This window comes from Pinus tabuliformis, chromosome 8 (genome assembly GCF_031772625.1).
Source record: "Pinus tabuliformis cultivar Carrire ecotype Pingquan chromosome 8, CPIR1, whole genome shotgun sequence".
Lineage (NCBI taxonomy): Eukaryota > Viridiplantae > Streptophyta > Pinopsida > Pinales > Pinaceae > Pinus > Pinus tabuliformis.
Genome location: NC_142294.1, coordinates 422,630,898 through 422,650,565, shown reverse-complemented (window position 1 = coordinate 422,650,565; position 19,668 = coordinate 422,630,898). Strand labels below are relative to the sequence as shown.

At 38.1% G+C, this 19,668-nt stretch overlaps 1 protein-coding gene across 1 annotated transcript; it reads left to right on the top strand.

Moving 5' to 3' along the window:
• The first annotated feature begins 6,489 nt into the window (after positions 1 to 6,489).
• Positions 6,490 to 10,017, top strand: LOC149235856 (uncharacterized). The gene is made up of 3 exons (XM_089368690.1): positions 6,490 to 7,927; positions 8,021 to 8,368; positions 9,365 to 10,017. Exons 1-3 carry the CDS (start codon positions 6,490 to 6,492, stop codon positions 10,015 to 10,017), a joined length of 2,439 nt encoding a protein of 812 aa, XP_089224816.1.
• The last annotated feature ends 9,651 nt before the right edge of the window (positions 10,018 to 19,668 follow it).

Below are 19,668 nucleotides of genomic sequence, written 5' to 3'. Positions count from 1 at the left end.
GTAGTGTCTATTGTACTTGTAATTGGATCTACCAGATCTTCTATACTATCTTTCATCTCGTAAGGAATCCCCTGTAAGACCCTCCATCACTCCTTCTTACTTCCCATATGAAATATCCAAAAGGTGATGGTGGAAAATATCTAAAACAAGTTTCGAATGGGGAATTACCAACAAAATTTTAGACTTGTCTATTATAAGAGTTTTATATATAGACAAGATTTCATCCCATGTCCTCAAATGCTTCTGATTACAACCCCTCAACATTTTCACCAAAGTCTTGTTGGCTAATTCTATCTACCAATCTATGTATGGAAGTAATATTATAGACCTCTTCAACATGGTGTCCATATTTTCCAAAAATGTAGTACAAAATGCATAGAGAAATCTCATGTCCTTGTCTGAAAACAATGCTCCTTGGTATCCCCAAGTGCTCCAAGGCCTGTTTAAAGAAAAAGTTTGCTACTTCTTTCTCACTGAAGGTATTTTTACAGGGCATAAAAATATACTTCTAGTTGAACTTGTCAACTAGTAAGAACAAGTAGCCATGTCCCTTCCTGGTTGTTGGTAAACCTCCTATAAAGTCCATGGAAATGTTTTCTCGAGGATGAGTGGGTATAGGTAAAGGATGATATATACCCTATTTGTTGTTACTAGGCTTGTTGATACAAGAAAGCTTGTATCCTCTTATAAACCTAGCAACTTGTTCTTGCATCTTAGTCTAATGCACATGCCTCTGCAACTTGGCCACTATTTTCCCTAAACCAAAGTGTCGTGCAACCCTGGAGGTTTGATCCTCTCTAATAAGCTACAATCACTCACGTTTAGAAATACATAACTTACCCAACCTATAGAGTAACCCATCGTGGACATGGTAGTCAATGTTGTTGTCACCATCGTGAATGTGACTCTAACTATGTAACTACTGAAACTCCTCCTTGAAGTCCTCATCCTCTGAATATGCATCGCTATATGCATCACTATATGCATCATGTGTGGATGGCTCCATGTAGATTAGAGTTACCAAAGTTGTGAGATTTGATGTGGGTGGCCTTGAAAGCATGTTTGCCAAGATCAAGATTAAAGGAAGTATCTAAATCTTTTCATGCATCTTGTTCAATGTTTAAATCCTTATCCCACTTTTTTAAATTTTCGAGTTCTACCATTAAATTAAAGAGGAATTTAGAACTTACTTGTTTTTGGGGTGTGATATTAGCTTCTTTAGTGGTCATGAATTGTCCCTTTATGATTTTAATCAAAAATCTCAGTCAAGAGTCTGCAATTCTCTTGGCTGAGAGTTCTATCCGGGAAAACTCGGTGCGGTTAACACAAATTAGAGTTGCAAAAAAATTCTAGTATGAGAGTTTCAAATTTCTCGACCGAGAGTTCTTCTTCTCTACTCTGAGAGTTTTTCTAGGTTGAGAGTTTTCGATGAACAAAAATTAGGCAAAATTATGTAATTTTTCGTAAATGGAAACTTCAGAGAAGCCAAATCCCTACAAAGTTTAACAATTAGATGATATGTTTTATACCACTAGATTTAGCTCTGAATGTAGTTTCTAATAATATAACATTTATTCATTTTCATGACAAATTGATATTTATTACTAACTTTATACTAAATTGTGTCACTATAGATTTTGAGAGTTCTAAAAATTACTTGAATTGAAAATTCAATAACTTCAAAATCTATACACCAAATCATTTGAAAAATCACCTAGAGATTTCTCTTCCTGCACTTTTCAAAACAACATTTTCAACTAGCTTATTGATGGCCACATTAAAAATAAAATTGATTGATCATTGAATGTGTTGAAAAATATCCATCTTTTTTGTCTTACCCTATTTCTTTAAATGATATAACATAGTGATTGAATATGAAAATTACTCCAAAATAGTCCATGTTCTAGTGCAATATGTGTAGATTGTGATGATATATTTATTTTCCCAAAATGAATCACGATCTCTAAAAGACATGGTGGTTGACAATTTTCTAAGTAAAAATCAAGTTTAAAGTGTCTCGCAATTTCATGTTTTCAGCCTGCAGCCCTAGTTATTTTAAATGGAAAGTAATTTTGGGGATTCACTATATCTCACGAAAGAGAAAACTTTATTACATATAATCTTAAAATTAAAGGAAATATAGCTTATCTTAGTTATAGTCTATCTACTATAAGTTTTAGATTTTTTTGACATATTTTCTAGTTGAATTTTTCTAGAATTGGACAAAGAATTGTGGGAATTACAAGTTTGAGTTGTGAACTCTTAAAAATCCTAGTTCTTCATGGTCTTTAGGGTGCTGAATCCATATATGAAAAACACATTTTAAACAACAATTTAGCCTAATTCAACTTGCAAAACTTATAATAACTAGACAAAACCCTTATACTATACTCTTCATAAAAACAGATCTTTCCCCATTGAAAGTATAGTTAATCAATGATTAACTATGTAATGTATAGGAACTAGTTAAATTTTTAACAATATGAAACCTAAGAGACTTCTTAAGATTGTTTTTAAATTATATTAAAGTGGAGATAGCTTAATGATGATCAATCTGGACTAAATCACTTGAAATAGAAAAAAAAGTTTTATTGCAGAATTATATATATATATATATATATATATATATATATATATATATATATATTGAGTGCAATAAAAAGTTAGAAGAAAAAAATCAATATATTATAAATATTTGATCAATTAAGAAATAAAAGATATATCCCCTTCTATGAAAATAAAGAAGAGAATAAATTAGTTCAAATATGAATTAATTTAAATAACTATACATTGAAGTGAAAATTAATTAATTCAAAATACATTAAAATAGAAAAATCTATTACGTTTATATAGAATCTATTACCTTTATATAGAACAATCTCTAGATTTTTTATTTTTTTCGTTTGAGTAAGAAAAAAGCTTAATAGATTATTAATAGATAAACAATATGACAGTAAATACAGTTAACCTTCGGATTGAATATGTTCTTCCCAAATCACTTAATAAGGAGGATATGGTGTGTTCTGATCACCACCAGAAGCCCATAAGATCATAAATGTTGAGGCCCCACATAAAAATTAAATCCTAATGTAAAGTGAAGAAAACATTCCGTATTTGGTTCGCTTTGATAAAAATATAACCGTATGATTGTCGATTGTATGTTTCCAGTACAGATTGAATAACAGAGCTAGGGTTTGTAGAAAACAAGCAAATTGAATAAGAAAGGTAGGGTTTGTATAAAAATGCATTGGAAAAGCACGAAAATTTGGGATTATGTACCTTGAAAGAAATCCTAATCAGGGAGACAAATTGCTGGGCATGCTGTACCGTTCTTGGAAGTCTACAAATCACAATGAGATGCTAATGAATACGAGTACTCATGCTAAAAGCCCCAGTATCTGGGCATGATCACCGACGGTGAGCGGCGGCTCGTCCTGAGTGTGCTCAAAGAGTGTTAGAAACAGCTCTGGTTTGTTCTGTAATTGAAAATTTATGTCACATGAATTGTGATTTGTTTTTGAATTTATTTAGGTTTGGTATGTTTTATAAAGGTGCTGTGTCTTTCTTTAGAAAATAAATATCTTTTCCAAAATCACTTTCATATTACTGATACTGATGTACATGGAAATCTAATTAACAATTTGTACATTTTAATGATATGCAACAACCAGTCTTTATTCAATGTTATCCATGCCGGGCCATTATTTTATATATATATATAGGGGGGGAGGGGTGGGTGCGGGACGGGGGTATGTAGCAATTGGTTCATGTAAAGTTTAATTTTCATTATTCCAGACCATTGGTATTTAAAAGTTGTTGGCCATCAATGTGTGATAGGTTATATATATAGATATGTAAAATATAAAATATTAAAATTAAAATTAATTATAAAAAAAAATAAAATAATAAAATATATTTATTTAAAAATTAAATATTACAATAAAAATTATAAATATCAAGAAATATTATGAAATTAACATTTTTATATTAACATGGTAAAATAGGTTAGATTTTTAATTTAAAATGGAAGAATTTAAAATATTTTCTTGTATTTAAAAAAATACATTTATTATATTTTTAATCATTTTTTTATTATATTAAAAATTCTAAAATATTTATTAACTAATATTTTTTATTTTTTATAAATCAATATAAAAATATATAAATTCCAAATCAAATATATATATATTTTATTTTATATATTTTTGCAAACAATATCATCCAAGAATGTATAAATCTAAATCCCAAATTAAATAATTGAAGATAGTTTAATTTTTATATATTTCTGCAAACAATAGCTTTATATGAGAAATTTTACAATAAGTACCTTTAAAAATAATATTTTAAACCAATATGCTTGTCATCCGAAGGAATTGGGCTAGGATAATTTAATTCAATTTTTCAAATTTTCATAAAAACTTTAAACCAAACTATGTGTCCATTGTAAAAGATAATTACATCATAATAATTTAATTTTTGAGAATACTAATTATATTATGATAATTTATATTTTTTTTTGAGAATATGTAGTATTTTTTAATTTTTTTCTTAATATATTTCTTTACTCTATTAATATTAATTAATTAACATATGTATTGATGCAGGAGCATCCAGCTCCGAGGAGACAGAAGATCGATGACTGGCTCGTGAAGAAACAGGACACGACTTCAAGGGTGATTGGACAGTCATCAAAAGAAAAACTGGTTGTTGTCTTTTGTTAATCATTGTTCATTTCTTTTCTTTTTTTTTTTTACAGAACAAGTTAAGTTACTGATTGTTAGCTTAGGTAACCAACAACTGTTTAGTTAATTTATTGTTTAAAGAAACAGGTAACAGTTATAGAATTTAGTTTCTAGACGGTTATATTCAGTGTAGCTAAAAATGAAAAACACGAATGTAAGAGGGACTTTTTTTTGGTTCACCTCAGAACGAGTTAAGAAGAAATAGCAAGACAATATTCAAGCAGCATTAAAAAAACACCCTCTGTAACTGAAGCATTATTTTCCTTTTCTGAATATAGACTACTGTTCATTACTTTTCCGTATTGTACATCTGAGTATTACAAAGCATTTGTTATTTTGAAAACGAATTGAGATAGAACGAAGTTCACATACTGTAACTAGAAATACTGAAGCATTACAGGCATCAAGCCAAAACCATAAGTTATGTTATCAGAACTAACACACAGCAAGGTAGCGTAAGGCGGCCAAACAGCATATGCATACCAGTAATGCGAGGATAAAGGAACGACACAGGCAACGTAGCAAGCCAAGTTGCGGCCATAACCGAACAGAACCCGCAAGCAAACGCAAAGAGTCACACAGCCATTTGCAAATCAAATACAACGACTATTAAAAGAGGTAACAGTTCAAGACCCATTGATTCCATTAATGTAATATTTCATAAGTCTTCATAAACAACAGTTCGACAAATAATAGCAGAGTCATATATCAAAACCGGCACCGCCGTAACAGTATAAAGTTCAAAACCTTGTTGCATGGAGGTCATACAATGACACAGAAGAACAAAACCTGAGATTGTAAATGCCAGCAAAGGGGCACGGCTACCCTACAAAATCTAACCAACAGAAACCTACGGCAAATTCCACATTGTATAACCTATAGAAACGCTGGAATAGGAGTAGACCCTACCCGGTCACAAAGGGTACCAGGGTTGGAGAAAGTTGAGGACTGCAAGTTTGAAACCCTCGCGAGCAGAGCTCCCAACCAACCTGCACAGAACAACCATATGAGTTAATGCGTTTCTATAACCAGAATAGATATCAGAGGGAGAGAAGTAAAGACAGTAAGGTGTGAGAGGAAGAGAATAGCGGACCTACCCAAGGGTCGACAGAGACTGCCGAGCCATAAACCAGTACCACAAGCTGAAAGGCACAAAAACCCTGTAAGCATCGACAACAGGTGACAGAGGATGATAAAACATAGCACGAGAGTTTACCTCGAGGCCAAGTTGCGTTCGGAGGAGTGATAGTCTTGTGGTTGTGAACACCTGCACAGAACTGGAGCTCAGAAATCGAAAACCAAAAGGATTACTTCGCCAAATTCATGAAAATATAAACCCTTACCACAGACTTCCGAACCAGACCATCGAGGACAGTAGCTACAGTGAAGGATTCGCATCTCAAACAGTGCCATAATCAGTGACAGAGCGAAGGATACGGTGGGTTAGCGCACAGAGAGCATCGCCATGATAATGCGGAGCAGGTAACAGTAGAAAGGCAGAGTGTAAATGAGCCGCGGGTAACCCTTAAGGGTTTAACATAGGCGGGAAGCCTTTTCAACGGAAGGAACCGGTGACCATACCCATTAACCGGCAGATAGGTTTGTAAATGCGCCTCGGTATTGGGGGCAGATATTTGTCCGCGCCAAGTGTGACCACGTGGGACTGAGGTGAGTCACGTGGCCGTGACCACGTCACCAGGGCTGGGCCATCATAAGTGGTATCAGAGCCAGTTTTGAGTAAAAGAAGATGGAGGTTGGCAGAAGAGGAAGGGGAAGAGGAAGAGTCCGGAGGGTTGCAGAAGAAGGACTTCGTGATGAGATCCGTGTCTTGCGAGAACGTTTAGAAGCAATAGAAACTGGGGGAAGAAGAAACCCAGCAGATAATAGTGATGAAGATGAGGCAGAACCAGAGGAGGAATTAGAGGGGGTGACACCAGAATTTAGACTGTTGAAGTCGGTTTTGCTGTCAAGTCATAAGCCCAAACATGAGCTGTCGACTTATGACGGAAGCCTGTCCGCAGACGTGCTGTTGGATTGGTTAAGTGAAGTTAACAAGTATTTTGAATTTGAAGAAACCAGCGAAGATAAGCAGGTGAAATTCGCTGCCACCAAGTTGAAAGGACATGCGTCCTTGTGGTGGGACAGTGTTCAGGCGGAACGGAGGAGGCTTAACAAACAGCCTATAAAGAAATGGTCTAGAATGGAGGCCAAACTGAAAGAGAAATTCTTACCACAGGATTATCAGATTATGCTGTACAGGCAGGTACAGAACTTGAAGCAGAGGGGAATGACTGTGAAAGAATTTACAGAAGAGTTCTACAAGTTAAATTTGCGAGCAGGGTATGTGGAGGACACCCCGGAGAAAACAGCCAGATTTGTGAATGGCTTAAGGGGGGAAATCTTAGATGAGATTGGTATCCTTTCACCCCGGACAATGGAGGAAGCCTATCAGTTTGCACTGAAGGCGGAAGAAAAGATTAACCGGAAGCAGAATGCCAGGAGAGGAGGTGGAACTGGCAGGGGAAAGGGTAAAGTGTTTGGAAGAGGGCGAGGTGCAGGCCCAAGTGAAGAAAGCAGCAGTTCTAAATCTGCTGGAGCAACAGAAAAAGACAATAGCACGAGAGGAGGACGACCACCCCAGCGAGGGCGAGGAAATGGTCGGGGCAGAGGAGCTGTCCAGTGCTATCGCTGCCACAAATGGGGGCACAAGTCTTATGAATGTCCTGAAGCTGAACCAGCAGGCGGAAGAGGGACTTATGTTGTTCAGACTGAGGATGCTGAGGCAACACCTCAGGAAGCAGAAAATGCACCAGAGACAGGTGAAGCTTTGGTGTTGAACAAAGTGCTGTTGAAACCAGCAAAGGAGGTTGCAGAACCGGATCAGCGTAAAGCTTTGTTCCGCACTGTCTGCAAGTCACGGGGCAAGTGCTGCAAATTGATTATTGATAGTGGGAGTACGGACAATCTTGTGGCGGTGGAGATGGTAGAAAAATTGGGACTGAAGAAATTAAAGCATCCTACACCCTACAAAGTGTCATGGCTGCAAAAAGGACATCAGCTGTTAGTTGACGAACAATGTGAAGTAGAATTTCAAATTGGCAAGTACAAGGATAAGATCCTTTGTGATGTCATGCCAATGGATGTCTGTCACCTACTGTTGGGACGACCTTGGCAGTTCGATAGAGGTGCAGTTCATGACGGGAAAAAGAATTGCTACAAGTTTGTTAAAGATGGGATCAAGCACACGCTTGTACCCATCAAAGAGGAAAATACAGCAGAAACCAGTGGAGTGAAGGCATTGCTGTTGGGAGGAAAGGAGTTCGTGAAACAGATTGAGGACAGCGAAATCAACTTTGCTGTCATAAGGAGACCAAAGATAGTAGTGTTACACACACAGCTGTCAGATTTGCCAGAGGAAGTACAGCGGTTACTGCAAGAATTTGGGGACATAGTGGTGGATGATCTTCCAAATGAGTTACCACCAAGGAGGGGCATTAGTCATTGTATCGACTTTATACCAGGTGCAAGCTTACCAAATAAGGCTGCTTACCGTATGAGTCCCAAGGATCATGAGGAAATTAGGAAGCAAGTTCAGGAGTTACTTGATAAAGGGTTGATTCGAGAGAGTATGAGCCCTTGTGCAGTACCAACTGTTTTGGCTCCAAAAAAGGGAGGAGAATGGCGAATGTGCACAGACTCCAGAGCCATAAACAAAATTACTGTCAGGTACAGGTTCCCCTTACCGAGGATGGACGATATGATGGATTGTTTGAGTGGGGCAGCCTATTTCTCAAAAATTGATCTGAAGAGTGGATATCATCAGATTCGAATACGAGAAGGCGATGAGTGGAAGATAGCTTTCAAGACAAATGAAGGCTTATATGAGTGGCTGGTGATGCCATTTGGATTGAGTAACGCTCCCAGCACATTCATGCGTTTGATGAATGAGGTATTGAAAGAGTTTAATGGGAAATTCGTGATAGTCTACCTGGATGATATTTTGATTTTTAGCAGGACTAAAGAGGATCATTTCAGGCATTTACAGAGTGTGTTGAGGAAGCTGCAGCAAAACAAGCTGCTGATTAATCTAAAAAAGTGTACCTTTTTTCAGCGAGAACTAGTGTATTTGGGGTTTGTTATTGCAGAGAATGAACTAAAAATGGATCCGGAAAAGGTGGCAGCTATAGTTAGCTGGCCGTCACCAAGGAGTTTATTTGAAGTCCGGAGTTTCCATGGACTAGCCAGTTTTTATAGGAAATTTATCAGAAATTTCAGCGAGATTTGCGCACCTATGTTGGACACGATCAAGAAGGCAAATCACCCTTTTCACTGGACTGAAGCAGCAGAAAGTAGTTTTCAAACTTTGAAGAAGAAGATTACTGAAAGACCAATATTGAGACTGCCGGATTTCAACAAACTTTTTCAAGTTCGTTGTGATGCCAGTGGGACAGCCATTGGAGCAGTCCTCAGTCAAGAGGACAGACCGGTCACTTTCTTCAGTGAAAAGCTAAATGAGAGCAGGCAGAAGTACTCAACCTACGACAAAGAATTTTATGCAATCATACAAGCGTTGAAGCATTGGCGGCATTATCTACTGGGAGATGAGTTTGTTTTGTTTACAGATAATTCTGCCTTGCAGTATATTATGCAACAGCATAAATTGAACCACAAACATGCAGCTTGGGTGGAGTATCTGCAAAATTTTACATTCGTATTAAAGCACATTAGTGGCCAAGTGAATAAGGTGGCAGATGCACTGAGCAGAAGAACCTTGGTTCTGCAGGAAAGCACAATGCAAGTTCTGGGTTTTGAGCATTTGAAGGAACTGTATCAAACTGATACCGAATTTGGGGAGGCATATGAAGCCTGTCAAAACCCTTTGTTAAGGAATGATAGCATGTGGCTAGATTATAATTTGCAGGAAGGGCTGTTGTTTAAAGGAGGACAACTATGTATACCCAACTGTTCCATGCGGGAAAATATAATACAGGAGAAGCACAGTGGAGGACTGGCTGGACACTTTGGTATCGACAAGACGGTTGCTCAAGTACAACACTTTTATTTTTGGCCGAAATTGCAGCGAGATGTGCAGAGGTACGTGAGCAGATGCAGAGTTTGTCAACTAGCAAAGGGTCATAGTCAAAACACTGGTCTTTACTCACCATTGCCGATTCCGAGTCGACCATGGGATTCAGTGAGCATGGACTTTGTTTTGGGTCTACCAAAGACACAGCGGGGCTTCGATTCAGTCATGGTTGTAGTTGACCAATTCTAAAAAATGGCACATTTTGTACCTTGCAGGAAAACCAGCGACGCTACCTACATTACACACCTATTCTTTACTGAAGTCATTCGGTTACATGGACTCCCGAAATCCATCATCTCTGATCGGGATGTAAAGTTTACTGGTCACTTTTGGAGAACTCTGTGGAAAAAGTTAAATACACAATTGCAGTTCAGCTCTGCTTATCATCCGCAGACTGATGGTCAGACGGAAGTCGTAAACAGAAGCCTAGGGAACTTACTTCGCAGTTTGACAGGAGGAAATTCCCAGACGTGGGACCGTGTACTTGCTCAAGCAGAGTTCGCGTACAACGATTCACCTAACCGCAGCACTGGTTATAGTCCGTTCCAGATTTTGTACGGTATGCATCCGCGAGGAGTGCATGAGTTACGGGATTTGGGGAAGCTCGAGAAACGGAGTGCTGATGGGGAAGAATTCACTCAAGCAATGAGCAATTTACACGAACAAGTCAAGCTGAAATTACAGGACAGCAGTCTGAAATACAAGCAGCGAGCTGACACAAAGCGTCGGGAAGTTCAGTTTAACGTTGGGGATGAAGTCCTTGCGTATTTACGTAAGGAGAGGTTTCCGAAGTGGGAGCATAACAAGCTAAAATTTAAGAAGATCGGCCCTTGCAAAATCATTCGCAATTTTTCTGCGAACGCCTACGAAATACAGTTGCCGCCCGAAATTGGAATTTCTCCCATTTTCAACGTGGCAGATCTGTTTCCCTATGTAGCCAATTCAGAGGACGATACAGCAACTACAGCACCACAGAAAGACAGCTATGAGGAAGGTTCTTGGACAAGACAATTACCAAAGGCACCACCCCTTGAGATCGAAGGAATTCTGGACACACAGGTAGCTAGACGCACGCGCAGGAAGGAGTATCTGCGATATTTGGTCAAGTGGCGGAACCGTCCAATAGAGGACAGTTCTTGGCTCGACGCAGCGCAGATAACTAAAGCAGGCTATTCTGTTGACGAGCTCATGGAACGGAGCCATGACTTTTTGCCACCCCGGGAGCCTGATGCAGGAGCATCCAGCTCCGAGGAGACAGAAGATCGATGACTGGCTCGTGAAGAAACAGGACACGACTTCAAGGGTGATTGGACAGGTCATCAAAAGAAAAACTGGTTGTTGTCTTTTGTTAATCATTGTTCATTTCTTTTCTTTTATTTATTTACAGAACAAGTTAAGTTACTGATTGTTAGCTTAGGTAACCAACAACTGTTTAGTTAATTTATTGTTTAAAGAAACAGGTAACAGTTATAGAATTTAGTTTCTAGACGGTTATATTCAGTGTAGCTAAAAATGAAAAACACGAATGTAAGAGGGACTTTTTTTTGGTTCACCTCAGAACGAGTTAAGAAGAAATAGCAAGACAATATTCAAGCAGCATTAAAAAAACACCCTCTGTAACTGAAGCATTATTTTCCTTTTCTGAATATAGACTACTGTTCATTACTTTTCCGTATTGTACATCTGAGTATTACAAAGCATTTGTTATTTTGAAAACGAATTGAGATAGAACGAAGTTCACATACTGTAACTAGAAATACTGAAGCATTACAGGCATCAAGCCAAAACCATAAGTTATGTTATCAGAACTAACACACAGCAAGGTAGCGTAAGGCGGCCAAACAGCATATGCATACCAGTAATGCGAGGATAAAGGAACGACACAGGCAACGTAGCAAGCCAAGTTGCGGCCATAACCGAACAGAACCCGCAAGCAAACGCAAAGAGTCACACGGCCATTTGCAAATCAAATACAACGACTATTAAAAGAGGTAACAGTTCAAGACCCATTGATTCCATTAATGTAACATTTCATAAGTCTTCATAAACAACAGTTCGACAAATAATAGCAGAGTCATATATCAAAACCGGCACCGCCGTAACAGTATAAAGTTCAAAACCTTGTTGCGTGGAGGTCATACAATGACACAGAAGAACAAAACCTGAGATTGTAAATGCCAGCAAAGGGGCACGACTACCCTACAAAATCTAACCAACAGAAACCTACGGCAAATTCCATATTGTATAACCTATAGAAACGCTGGAATAAGAGCAGACCCTACCCGGTCACAAGGGTACCAGAGATTGGAGAAAGTTGAAGACTGCAAGTTTGAAACCCTCGCGAGCAGAGCTCCCAACCAACCTGCACAGAACCACCATATGAGTTAATGCGTTTCCATAACCAGAACAAATATCAGAAGGAGATAAGTAAAGACAGTAAGGTGCGAGAGGAAGAGAATAGTGGACCTACCCAAGGGTCGACGGAGACTGCCGAGCCATAAACCAATACCACAAGCTGAAAGGCACAAAAACCCTGTAAGCATCGACAACAGGTGACAGAGGATGATAAAACATAGCACGAGAGTTTACCTCGAGGCCAAGTTGCGTTCGGAGGAGTGATAGTCTTGTGGTTGTGAACACCTGCACAGAACTGGAGCTCAGAAATCGAAAACCAAAAGGATTACTTCGCCAAATTCATGAAAATATAAACCCTTACCACAGACTTCCGAACCAGACCATCGAAGACAGCAGCTACAGTGAAGGATTCGCATCTCAAACAGTGCCATAATCAGTGACAGAGCGAAGGATACGGTGGGTTAGCGCACAGAGAGCATCGCCATGATAACGCAGAGCAGGTAACAGTAGAAAGGCAGAGTGTAAATGAGCCGCGGGTAACCCTTAAGGGTTTAACATAGGTGGGAAGCCTTTTCAACGGAAGGAACCGATGACCATACCCATTAACCGGTAGATAGGTTTGTAAATGCGCCTCGGTATTGGGGGCAGATATTTGTTCGCGCCAAGTGTGACCACGTGGGACTGAGGTGAGTCACGTGGCCGTGACCACGTCACCAGGGCTGGGCCATCATGTATGCATTATAATATATATTTATATAGCATAATAAAACTATTTAATTTCTATACTATTAGAAAATAGAGTGTGGACATGATTATTGAACACATAGCAAATCACACTTAGATATTTTTATTGATCACAAATATTACATTTATATATATATATATATAATAAATTATTGAATTCAACACATCTAAATCAAGATTATGACTCATACATTTGAAACAACACCTTCTAGATTGACTCCTTGTAATATCTAGTGACAACTACACATGACATGGAAGCATTACTTCCAACACGCTCCCTTAATGCTTACATGGAAAACATTGAAAACACATATTACAACAACAAGAATAATCTATGTTTGACTGGTATTCATCATCACTCACATCCACTCTGGAATCTTGCAAAGACTGCTCTTTCACCACCACATCTTCGAGTTGTCACTTGACCTCCATTTAAAACATAACTACTTCAGACCATATTTGACGTACTTTGCAGAATTGATGCTTCTCAACCTCCCAGAGCACAATGGGTCAGTCTCGATACTGAACCATCCTATTGACATACCTTAATCTGTTGAACACATGGTCTTCCGTTGTATTCCCCAATTATCTAGGAAGGCAGTCTGAGTACTCAATATATTCAGAAGTCAATTATACAATATGACCTCTTAAACACATAATGAAATTAACCTGTAAGATAATGTTCTTGGCTCCACACAATGGCACCATCTTATAACTAATTATACATAAGCAAATTAGTGATATGTTCTTGTGCCACCATTGCATCAAGAACCACAAATTTGAAAATATGTTAGTATGTTCTATAATTGGTTCTTCATTTGATTTTTCACATTACACTTTGCACAATAACTCACTATAATATAATAAAATTGCAGAAATTGCACAACTCTAAAAACCAACAAAAATATATTGCTTCTAAGCACATCAACATCTAAACACCATGATATCTCCTACACGGATCTTTGTAGAAATGATTGGCCATGTCTAGCAATGAGGTAGTTGAATTAATGGATGAATGACCACTCGTCTCAAACAAATCTCAAGTAGTCATCCTTTGTGGCACCATTACGTATTTGCAACCTTTTATTTCTGGTTCTCCATGATTTTTCCTATTTCCTCCACGCAAGCGATGAAGGATCAATTGGAATTCGAACTCATGCTCTCGGCATGACCTTGTTGCAACCATATTCTTCATTGACATTGAAGCTTCAGAGCATTGCCATCGTATGTGTGGATTGGAGAATTCCCTCATGAAATGCACAATGGATCGGTTGTGTGGCATCACACAAAAAGGATCTATGTGTAGGAAGTGGCTGGAGATTGCCACTCCACTTTTTATTTTCATCAAGAGATGAACCCCCCTGTGTAGAAACTAGGCAAGATTCAACTTCAGGGCATCGATGCTTGATATTCGAGCGGATCAAGTCCTTCTCGTGGAATTTCAATATTGGAGGCAATTCAAGTCGATATACTACTAACCCAATCCTCTCAATAATACTAAAGAGTCCACAAAACCATGGTGTTAGCTTGAAACATGATCTAGTCCATAAGGAGCTCTTCCTTGGTTTGATGTGCAAGTACACATGTTCCCCAACCTGGAACTCCTTGAACAACTTGTTCTGATTTGCATAACTCTTTTGCATATCCTATCCTGCCTTTAGATTATTCTTTATAACTTGCATTTCCTGTTCCATGTCTGCTAGCATGTCAGGTCTAATCAACACCGTCTTATCTTGATCACTCCAGCTAATGGGAGTATTGCAACTTTTCCCATACAATGCCTCAAACATACTCATCTTTAAATATTGTTAATACTCATTATTATAAGTGAACTCTACCATTGGAAGGTACTATTCCAACTTTCACTGCTGATGCATCATGTACATCCTCAACATGTCCTCCAATATCTGGTTGACCCTCTCTGCCTGTCCATTTGCCTGTAGATGATAAGATGTACTGAAGGCCAACTCTGTGCCCAAACTTGCAAATAAATCCTGCCAGAACTTGGAAGTGAAATTCAAATCCCTATCCCACATAATATTCTTTGGAACACCATTTAATCTAACCACATCTATGATGAATACCTATGCTACATCGTTCACTAAGAATGTAGACTTCACTAGAATGAAGTGTGCAACCTTTGTCAACCTGTCCACAACAACCATGATGGAATCATGCTGTCTCATTGTCTTCGACAATCCTGTATGGAAATGACATCCCATTTCCACTCTGGAATCTCAATCGAATGTAGTAGTCCACTTGGATGTTTACACTCTTCCTTCACACACTGATAATCAAAACGCCTAGCCACAAGCTATGCTACATCCCTCTTCAGATTCAGCCAATAATAATATATCTTCACTGCAATCAATGCCTTTTGATAACCTGGGTGACTGAACATGGTTTCACATGAATCTCCCTCAAGATCACCTTCTTGAGCCCACTACTATCTCGAACATATATCTTGTCTTTGAATATAACTAGTCCATCTGCTATAAGGAAATGGTCCACATCCTATGCAACTGCACCTGTACCTGTACCACTACCTGTACCTTTGCTATCACCTGTACTTGTACCAGTACCATGCTATAACTTGTGCATAATCTCCATATACCTAACATATTGTTGACCTGCCTGCAAGATACTATCATGTAATTTTGTCCCATAGGAGCTCATAACTGCTACGTGATTTACCTGTACCCACCTACTAAGAGCATCTTTGACCCTGTTCTATTTTCCTTTGATGTGCTTGATCTTGAAATCAAACTCACTCATCTTGGCCAACCATCTATCCTACCTAGTGTTCATATTCGTCTGGTCAAACAAATACTTCAACCCAATATGATCACTCATAGAACAAACCCGCTACTAAGAAGATAATGCCTCCACATATTCAATGCATGTATGATGACTGCTAAATCCAAATCATGTGTTGGGTAGTTGTGCTCGTCCTCATTTAGTTTTTGTGACTCATAACATACCACCTGTCCATCCTGCATAAAGACCCCACCAAGTCCTCTCTTTCAAGAATATGTGCATACTACAAACTCCTTGTCTAGATCTGCAATCTTTAACATTGGAGCATGTCTCAAGAAATGCTTAAGCTACTCAAAACTGGCCTCACAATCCTCCGTCCACTCAAACTTCTTACCTTTCCTCTGCAATGATTTAATAGGATAAAGAATCTATGAGAAGTTCCTGATGAACCTCCTATAATAGCCTACCAACCCCATGGAAGATCTAACCTCATCCACATTCTTAGGAGCTACCCACTCCATGATGGCCCTTATATTTTCTAGATCTACTGCAATTCCCTTCTTGGAAACAACATGTCCCATGTAGTGTACCTCAGTTTGAAAGAAACTGCACTTGCTGAGCTTAGCATACAACTTATTCTCTATCAACAACCTTAACACTGCTTCTAAATTATCAGCATGTTGTTCCTCATTTTTAGAATATACCAATATGTAATCAATGAACACAATAAAAAACTTATCTAAATACAGACGTAACAAACAATTCATATAGAACATAAATGTAGCTATAGCATTAGTCAAACCAAATGGAACTACAACAAACTCATAATTCCCATACCTGGTTTGGAAAGTTGCCTTGTAAATGACCTCCTATTTGATGCGACCCTGGTGGTATCTTGACCCTAAGTCAATCTTAGAGAACACTGCTACTCCGTTTCGTTGATCAAACAAATCATCAATCCTTGGTAATGGGTACCTGTTCTTTGTGGTACTTTGTTCAACTGCCTGTAATCAATGCACAATCTAAGAGTACCATCTTTCTTCTTCACAAACAATATCGGTGACCCCAAGGTGATACACTTGGCCTAATGTGTCACTCTTCAATCATATCGTGTTGCTGCAACTTTAGCTCTACCAACTCAGGTGTGCTCATTGTGTAAGGTGCTTTTGATGCTGGAGCTTCCCCTAGCACTAACTTAATAGAAAAGTCTACCTCCATGTGAGGTAACAACTCTGAAATGTCCTTAGGAAAGACATCGTAAAACTACTGTAGAACTAGGTACCTTCTCAACAAATCTGCATCCTCAACTTCCTTACCCTTGTGACTAGAAATGTTCACTCAAAGTAACATACACCCTTTCTTGCAACTACGCTTTGCTTGTATAGTTTTCACCATCCTAACTGATGTGGTTTTCTTCTGACCATCTAATACTCTTGGTTCCCCATTTTCATCAACACACTCAATGGATTTGCCATAACAATCCACTTTGGTACTATGAAGATACAAGCAATCCATGCCCAAAAACATACTGTACGATCCCAATGGTAATAAATTTATTTCTGTTGTGGTAGGCATGCCATTCAAATCAAATGTACAAGCTCTTACCCAATGATGAACTCACTTCTTTATACCTATATCCAGTTGAACTAACCAATATTTTTCATGTAATTCCATATTAAAACCACACTTATCCACCAAGTGAGGACTAACATAACTATAATTGGATCCAGGGTCAATCAAAATAGAAATAACTTGATCACGAATCTTACCATCCATCTCAATGATAGATTCCTAGTGCTCTACCTATATGTTGTCCACGACTGCATAAATACAAGGAATGCTCTGCCCCACATCCACAAAAGTATACACCTCTTGTGCACTATATATATTAGACCTACAACCCTAATTTTGCCGAGAATCTCTCCTAAGGTGTTCCTCACCACATGTCCAACACTCCAACCATCCAATATCATTACCTCTATGTTGCTACTGTGATCCATGTCCCTCACTAGAAACATTAAATTTCTTTTGAGGTGCCACATTCTCTTTCTCCCCTACATTTGTAGACCTTGCTCTCTTAGGCTATTATTTATCTTTACCCTTGTCTTTTCCTTTCCATCTAGATGAGATTCATTCTTACGCTTTGAATTTTCATAGAAATGCTTCAGTCTCCCAATGACTTCCTCGAGTGACCGAGGCTCATCATACTCAATCCGATCTCTAAATGCTAATGGAAAACCACTGAAAAATCATTGAAATTTAGCCTTCTCGTCTGTAAGGTACGATACATACCTCAATAGCTCCAAAAACTTGGTTGTGTACTCTTCGTCTGTTATTGACCAAATATTTAGTTCATAGAATTCATTGGCATTACTGTCATAGTACCTTTCTAACATGTATTTCTTCATAAAAAGCCTCTTGAACTCATGGAAACTCAATTCATTAGTACTAATGTCTCTAACACACTTCACGTCCTCCCACCAAATGTGTACTTTACCTTTCAAGCTGAAGATAGTGATTATGCCCTTCATGTTATCTATGTACTCATGCAACTCAAAGAATTTGTTCATCGCAAGTATCCAAGCCTATGAATATTCTGGCTTCTTCACATCTCCATCAAAAGTATGTGCTTTTTATTTATTAAATTCATTTTGAAAGTATCCCCTAACACTCCTCCTATAAGGATGATAACAATGATGATCATGATGTCTGTGACAACCATAACTATAATAATACTTGTACTCATCACCCCTCTTATCCGAAGTGTCCAACAACCTACCACCTCTCACCATGTCAACCCTCTCTTACCTGTGTCTACCAAGAGACCTACTACCATATGCCCCTTTAGTTATGTCCTAACGTCCATGGCTGATCTGAAGTGGCCCTTATCGTTGTAGTTATGACAAACTTTGAAGGAGTATTGCACTAACCTATACTTGCTTCTCTTTCTTAGGTCCGTATAATACTAGTGATTCCCCCATTACTATTTTTTTTGTATCCCTTATTGTTATTGTTGTGCCCCTATTGTCCCCATATTGTTATTATTATGCCCCATAGAATCCCACTATTGTTATTTTTGTGCCTTTATATTATTATTGTTAGGTCGGCTTTGGTTATATTATGAGCCCTTAGACTCCTATATATAGAAAGGATGTTTCATCATTTGAATCATATAAGAATTGTTCATTTGTGTAATGTAAAGGAGGTTTTCCCCTTGAAGAGGCTTATTTCTAAGCCATTGATCTATCTTTTCTATCTTTTTGTGAGTTGGTTTCATAACATTTGGTCTGAGAGATTTGGATTCTAGGGTTTCGCTGCTCCAAATAGGTCATCGTGGCATTTGTGCTATAACTTTTTCTCTACAAAGATTCAGAAGTCAGAAAAAAACCCATTTGAGACGATATCGGTTTGAATGTCACGCCTGAATTTTAGATCTTGTCTCGCTACATTTACAGAGATATAATCTAAGGAAGTTAGGGTTTTTGTACACCCACAAATTACATTCCAAATAGGTGACCTTGGGAAAATCATCATAACTTTTTCTCTGACCATCAGATTGAATTTTCGTAAGAATTTATAGAAAGAGGATGGATTGTAGTTTTATGGGTATCATTTTCAGAACCTAAGGTTGAAACAGGGACTCGTGGCACATCGTACAAGTTCACTCTACTGAACCAGTATATACTCAGATCATCGTGGGAGATTTGGCATAACTCGTCATTGGAGAATCCAATATTCAAGAGAATTGTGGGGTTATAAATATTAATCTGAGGGTTACCGCAGGAAGAAATTTCAAACCTTGGAGATCCAAAATTACAGAGATACATCAAATTCAATATCGAGCTCCTATAAAGTGAAAAGAGGTGTGTAGTTCTTTTAAATTTTTGCATAAGCTTGGTTTGAAAAATTAGTTGGAAGGAATTCAAAGGGCATAGTGAAGCATTATTATTAGTAATTAATGTCGTGAGGAAATAAAATGGAAAC

Coding starts and splice junctions, on each gene's coding strand:
- LOC149235856 (XM_089368690.1), top strand. CDS start 6,490: ATGGAGGTTGGCAGAAGAGGAAGGGGAAGAGGAAGAGTCCGGAGGGTT. Junction 7,928..8,020: donor ACCTTGGCAGTTCGATAGAG/GTGCAGTTCATG, acceptor AAAATACAGCAG/AAACCAGTGGAGTGAAGGCA. Junction 8,369..9,364: donor TAAAGGGTTGATTCGAGAGA/GTATGAGCCCTT, acceptor TTTTGTTTACAG/ATAATTCTGCCTTGCAGTAT.